Source organism: Callorhinchus milii, unplaced genomic scaffold (assembly GCF_018977255.1).
Source record: "Callorhinchus milii isolate IMCB2004 unplaced genomic scaffold, IMCB_Cmil_1.0 Scaffold3, whole genome shotgun sequence".
NCBI lineage: Eukaryota > Metazoa > Chordata > Chondrichthyes > Chimaeriformes > Callorhinchidae > Callorhinchus > Callorhinchus milii.
In genome coordinates, this window is record NW_024704744.1 from 71356411 (window position 1) to 71363782 (window position 7372).

General features: G+C 39.7%; 1 protein-coding gene across 1 annotated transcript in view; it reads left to right on the forward strand.

Annotated features, from left to right (window-relative positions):
- Positions 1-7105, forward strand: part of LOC103179222 (son of sevenless homolog 1) — a 62765-nt gene extending 55660 nt beyond the window's left edge. Inside the window, 5 exon segments of the mRNA XM_007894384.2 lie at positions 1332-1449; positions 2736-2908; positions 3639-3755; positions 6779-6959; positions 6962-7105. Of these exon segments, the coding sequence (XP_007892575.2) occupies positions 1332-1449; positions 2736-2908; positions 3639-3755; positions 6779-6959; positions 6962-7044 (672 nt within the window). The 3' untranslated portion in view covers positions 7045-7105.
- Positions 7106-7372: the final 267 nt, after the last annotated feature.

The window sequence follows — 7372 nt, forward strand, 5'->3', positions numbered from 1 at the left end:
ATAAGGCTGGTATATCCTGCCTAAGATTGGGTTCCCAAAACTGAACACAGTGCTCCAAATGAGGTCTGACAAGCACTATGTAACTGGAGAAGATTTTTCTTTCATATGTTGTGCTACCTCTAACTGGACAGCTGTGACCAAAGTACAAAATTACAGAATCAGCCCTGAAATCTATTATTTTTCCTAATATTTTAAAAGATGAATGTATTCAGCGCTCGAAAACATTCCCACGTGAAGGGCATTAAATAAATGCAGGTTGTTGTTGAATTAAAATTAAATAAGATTTGTGGTCAAATAAGAGAATTCTGGAGATTCAGAAGCTGATCAGATGAATCACAAATGGCATTTAATATTGAGAAATGTTGTAAATATTGATATTAAAAATGGAGAATGGGTTCAATCAATAACGTTCTCTTGAAAGCTAGTTATCTTTCCTCAAATAAGTAACCATACTTGTAAACATACTGTATTTGAGGAAATATGTATTTCCTCAAAGTGTATTTTGAGAGGACAGCAATTTGATATGGTGTTTTTAGTCAAGATGAAGGTTTCTGGAAAGCAAATAACTATTGAAGTTCATTCTCTCTTTTCTAATTCGGATTCATTGCTTTCAAATATCTAAGGGAATAGTTGAGGTGGGTTTAGGAATATGTATTGTTGATGTAAGAACCAAAGGACAAGGAAGCCACAAAGTATAATAAAATCCTTACTTTTGATATAGCGCATCACCATGTCAAATTGGAAACACTTCAGAGAGTTTTCCTGTAAAGTGTAGTGACTGTATTTGTAGGTGGACATGATAGCCTTTTTGCACCCAGCAGTGTCCCACGAGCAGTCGTAAAGTGAACAATCATTTTTTTTTCACCTGGGAAATTGTTAGTGTTTATACCAAAAGAACAACTCTTCAAATAATGCTATAGGCTCTTAAAGTCACCAGAACAGGTAATTTGGACCTCAGTTTGCTGTCTCATCCAAACGATAGAGCCTCTGACAATACAGCATTGAATTGGAATGTCAGACAAAACTACGTGCTCAAAGTGGGTCTTGAACTTACAACGTTCAGAAGCAAGAGTACTAACAACACATTGGCATGTAGAATAACTTTGTCAGATTCAAACTTAAAATCAAGCACATCCTTTTATATTCGTGACTACTTCAGAAAGTAGAGACAATTAAAACATTCATAAGTGAATTGGGTCCAGTTTAGATTCAGAAAGCATTACAGGGATACGTTTTGATTAGAAAAATGACCTAAATACTAAATTGGACAATTGGACTTCCCTCTTTTCTGCATTCTGCATTCTTATGTTGTTTACTCCTTATGTTCACAGCAAATACCAAGTCGACAGAAGAAGATTTTAGAGGAAGCTCATGAACTGAGTGAGGATCACTATAAAAAGTACTTGGCCAAACTCAGGTCCATCAACCCTCCATGTGTACCTTTCTTTGGTGAGCTTTATTCCTTTACTCTCTATGTTCAACCCATCCCAGTTAACACAATTACTGACTTTGGTTACATTGGCATCCCAATATGTTTCCCTCTCTGATAACAATAATAATCTTTACAATCCTTACAATCCTTGCATTTGATATAGTGGCTTGTGACATTTTCAAGATGTCACAAAGTACTTCATAAGATATACTGTGAAGTGGTGTGGCTATGTGTATTTTGTGAGTGAACATGACAACCAATTTTTGCACAGCAATATCCCCAATTAATTGTGAAGTGAGTGATTGATTGACCAATTTATATTTGGGGAATTGTTAGCAAGGACACAGGGAGAAACTCCTTTCTCTTTAATGTTCACCGGGCAGACAAGACCTCTGTTTAATGTCCAATCGATGGACGACACCTCCAACAATGCAGCACACCCCAGCATTGCATTGGAATGTCAGCTTAAACCATATGGGTGACAAGTCCCGTCATTAGACGTGAATCCACAACATTGTGACTCATGAGGCGAGAGTGCTACCAACTGAGCCAGGCTGATACTGGGATGGGTTCCATACTAGATTTAATACTTAGCAGTCCACGAGAACTGATTGGTAGTTTAGAAGTAGGTGAACACTTGGTTTCTGATAATTACAATGTTATTAGATTTAGTATTCTAGAAAAGCTGCAAGAATAATGACTCAGGCCGGGGAGAAGAGGTGTCAGAAGTATATTGGAAGTGGAATAACTATTTTAGGAATGTAGGATAGAACATTTTCTCAACATGAATCATTTATTCTGGGGATTTCCATTTCAAAACCATTTGGGTACAACCCAAAACAAGTTACTTTAACTTGGGACCCATTAAATCAGTAAGGCTACATTTGAAATTACTGTATGCATTTTTGGACAATGATTTTATGATGATAATATAATAATCCTTCCATTTAATATAGCACATTATCACACTGTTGAGATGTCTCTAAGCACTTCACAGAATATACTGCAAAGTAAATTGACTGGATAATTTGTGGGAAAGTTCTGATGAATAGGAAGAGGACTTGAGGCTTATTTATGTAACCGTTCTAGAATGGTTAATTTTATCAGCCTTGGTGTGTGGAGCTAGGGAAGATCTAAAGCAAAGGAACATTATTCTAACAAATAATGGTGGAAAAATTATTTAATGACGTTTATTCATTGAACATTCATGTGAAGATCTACATAGATTGTTTTGAATGTCTATTTGATTATACATATATGAAAACTGATTAATTCAAGTAATTGAGCTTATTTCATGTATTAGGAATATATTTGACTAACATTTTGAAGACCGAGGAAGGTAACCCCGATTTCTTGAAAAGACATGGTAAAGAATTGATAAATTTCAGTAAGAGAAGGAAAGTGGCAGAAATAACGGGAGAAATCCAACAGTACCAAAACCAGCCGTATTGCTTACGAGTGGAACAGGACATCAAGGTGAGCTATTGTCAATTATAGTGCTTGCATTTGATATAGCGCCCTGTGTCGTTGAGATGTCTTGTAGTTAAGTGGTGTGCCTGTGTATTTTGTTGGCAACCGTAGCAGCCAATTTGCACACAGCAATGCACCAAGGGAAGTGGAAGAAAAAAGAATACATTTTGTGCTGCAGCAGATCAATAAAAAAATCAAAATTATAGAAATAATTGTTGTGTGGTAGAGAGGGGAATTAAAAGCCACAATTATTTCCTTTTTTTGCTAACTTGCTAGCATTGGAGCACTTGTATCAGTCAAATTTGTGAGGTGAGATTGCATAAAACCATTGCAAGTTCCAGCATTTGTTGTTCGTGTTTACTGTTTTTCCTGAAGGCGAACACCCTTTCCCATGAGAGAAAAATTTCCCGGGTGGAGTCCAGAATGGACAAAGCTGCTCAGTTGAGATGAGGAACCAACAGATAGCTGTGTTCAGCACTGTAATCCTGTTTATAAATGTTTAATTATAAGTGAAGGCTTGATACTAGATACTAGTTATATATATGAAGTAAATATTATAAATATAATGGGTGACAAACATGTTTTTTTAATGTTCTCCCACCCATTCTCTTGCAAAGTACTGGTTTGATTTTTTTTCTTTTTCCACTCACTAGCCAATGCTTGTTTAAACTTCATTTCAGCCAGTTGCAAAATTTATTTTCAATACTCTTCTTGAATGAGTGTCTTTGTTTTACAGAAATTTTTTGAAAACTTAAATCCAATGGGAAGCAGTTTGGAGAAAGAATTTACAGATTACTTGTTCAATAAGTCATTGGAAATAGAACCTCGAAATGCCAAGACGTTACCTAGATTTGTAAGTATTATTTCTTTAAAAAAAGTACGAGCTGAGCATTTTTTCTCATTCATTGTAGCTATGCTGGTGAATAAATTATCTACATGGGAGAAAAGCACATATAAACTGTTTTGTTAAATTTGGAGCCATTCAGGTTGTTCTGGAAGCATACTTTTGCTTCCATTCTCAGCAGCATTCAATCCTGTTGTCACCATAGCTCCTTAATGATCATCCAGCCCTAACGATTCTTTTTCTCATTTCATTCTGCTGTTATCAGTACCCTTCAGATTGCATTCCCCTTTGGTGTCAGTAGCCTTCATTCCCCTTGCTGCAATAGTTAAATCAATAAGTTTTGATTTCTTCAACTGAGCAATGAAAACCTTGTTTTTCAATTCTTTGAAGACCCATCTTTGTACTACAATAACAAGATTACATTTGTATAGCGCCTTTCACGTCGGGAGGACGTCCCAAGGCGCTGGACAGTGTACAACATTTCAGAGCCAAGCTGGGGTCGGGGAAGAGGGGAAGGGAAGGGGGGTGGCCGATGGCATGGTCAAAGAGGAGGGTCTTGAGGCGGGACTTGAAGGAGGCTAAGGAGGGGGTGCGGCGGAGTGATAGGGGGATGGAATTCCAGAGGTTTGGGGTAGAGTGGCTGAAGGCTCTCCCGCCAATGGTGGGGCAGGTGGGTGGGGAGACGTGGAGCAGGCCAGAGCCGGCTGAGCGGAGGGAGCAGGCGGGTTGGTAGAGGATTAGAAGGTCGAGAGTTAGGGTGGGGCGACGCCATGGAGGGTTTTGTAGGTGAGGACCAGGATCTTGAACTGGATCCTCTGAAGGATAGGGAGCCAATGGAGTCGGGCGAGAATGGGGGAGATGGGGTCACGGAGTTTGATGCGACAGAGGACACGGGCTGCAGAGTTCTGGATTATCTGCAGCCTGTGGAGGGAGGAGTTGGGAAGGCCGACAAGCAGGGCGTTTGCATAGTCGAGCCTGGAGGTGATGAAGGCATGAACAAGAGTTTCAGTGGCCTGAGGACCTTCTGCTAGTCCAACCAAACGTTATTGTCGCTCATCTTTAATAGTTGTACTAGTGTTGGGTGTTCATTTATTGATCGCAATAACTTTGGTTAAACCTTTTATGTAAAACACTTCTATTTCACTTGATGACACTCAACTCTATAAGTGTGTTTAAGACTTGAATAATACTCTCATTTGGAGAGGATCTGCTAGTATCTCCATAACACTCCTGTACAAGATAAAAGGACAACCTTGTTATCTAATAGCTCACCTCCAGCATCCAACCTTTAATAAAATAATGCTTGCATTTAATATCGTGCCTCATCACTTTGAAGCATCTCAGCACGTCACACAATGAATTACAACAACAACTTGCATTTATATAGCGCCCTCCACGCTGGGCAACGTCCCAGAGCACTTAACAATGGTGGAGCCTGATGCCAAGCCAGTGGGAGGGGGAAGGTGACCATAGGCGCGGTCGAAGAGGAAGGTCTTCCGGCACAACCTGAAAATGGGGAAAGAGGGGACAAGGTGAAGGGATTGAGGGAGGGAGTTCCATAGCATAGTGATTGAAGGCACAGCCACTGATGGTGGAGCATAGGATTTGAAGGACAAGGAGGAGGCCAGAGCCAGTAGAGCGGAGGCAGCGGGTAGTGCTGTGCAGGAAAAGAATAGGTTGGAAAGATAGGGGGATGTCAAGGCATGGAGGGATTTAAACACTGGAGTGAGGATCTTGAAGTCAATCTGCTCTGACAGGGAGCCAGTGGAGTTTGGCAAGTACTGGGGTAATTGGGGTACGGAGTTTAGTGCGGGCGGCGTTGAATAGTGGGGGAGGGGAGACCAGTGAGCAGGACATTTGAGCAGTTCAGCCGAGAGGTGATAAAGGCGCGGACAAGGATTTGGGCAGTTTGTGGAGTGAGGTATTGCTGGAGTCAGGCAATATGGCGGAGGTGGAAGAAACCAGTTCTGGTCAGGGACCAGATGTGGGGAAAGAAGGATAACTAATTATTTTGAAGTGTAGTGACTGTTGTCAATTCCTATTATTAGATTTATTAATTAATTAGCCATAGACAGTAATGAGGTGAGTTCACTTGAACTTAATCTCATTTTGATGAATTTGAATCAAGCAGGAATATTAGCCAGTAATTCCCTGCTTTATTTTGATATTGTGCTACAGGATATTATTGCCCAACTGAACCACAGAACAAGACTTGGGTTTAATGTCCCATTGAAAGAATGGCACTTTAACAATTCAATACTCCTTCGATATTGAAGCTTCTTTTGTCTTTATATTAAGGTCATTACTTCTCTGAGCTTGTTGTTCCTCATGAGCTCCATGCGTACCATCTTATACCATACATAAGTATTAGAAAGAAATTTAATGTTTATTTTAAGCATATATTAAGATAATGAAGTCCTGTAGCTCAGTGGTTAGAGCACTCGCCTTGCAACTAAGAAACCTGGGTTCAATTCCCGGCAGGGCGAAACCTTGGGCAAGTTTCCTTACTCCACACGCCTGATAATAATCCCTCAAGAAAAAAAAACAATAATAAATTGGTCACATCAATCCACGACTGTTTGTGGGACACTGCTGTGTGCAATTGGCTGCTGCATTTCGCCCACAAGTGTACAGTCAATTCACTTTACAGTATATTCTGTGAAGCGCTTTGAGACGTCTAGAAGACGTGAAAAGCGCCATATCAAATGCGAGGATTATTATTATAATGCACATCTCCATTGTTTTCTCTCTTCTCCCACTGCAGCTTTACACTGACATTTTTTAATAAGCAATTTATAAACTCCAATATATTGATTGCACACTGAATGATTTGCTCCTAATTCTGTTTTACATTGTGTATTAGACATTTTTAAAAATTTATATGTTTTAATACCCATTAAACCTAGAAGTGTGTTTAGGATTCCACCCACACTTGTTTTTAGGAGTGATGTTTTGTTTGCCATAGCTCCATTGGCTGTATGTTTACCATGTACTTCATTCTAATTTACCTCCACAACTCTAATGTTTTACAGCCAAAGAAGTTTAGTTATTCACTGAAGTCTCCTGGTGTCCGACCATCTAACCCGAAACATCCAGCATCAAGCAATCCCCGTGTACATCCTACACCACTACAGCAGGAACCACGAAAAATTAGTTATAGCCGAATCACGGACAATGAGACCGAAAGTATAGCTTCAGCACCCAATTCTCCACGTACACCCCTGACGCCACCCCCTGCTTCTACAGCATCAAGCTCCACAGACATCTGCAGCGTGTTTGGCGATTCCGACCCAGCTAGTCCATTCTACTCAAGTACGTCACTTACCGGGAACTTTTAGAACCGTTTGGCCTCAGAAAATCAAAACCAGATTTGCAACTAAACATCAGATGTGCAAATGGTTGACTTTCTGTGGCATTTAAGGAACTTAACCATTTCTCTATAAATATGTTATTAAATAAGTATTTATTTGTTAATCTATCATCAAAAAATCCCCAAGAAATCCAGCAGAATCATCCCTTCAGCATGAATATTTTCTTGTTTCGACATAACGAATGCACTATATTTGATCTTCTGTGTGGAGCATTCCTGTTTGTAGCTTTTTCCTTCATTTCTAATATTCCCCATA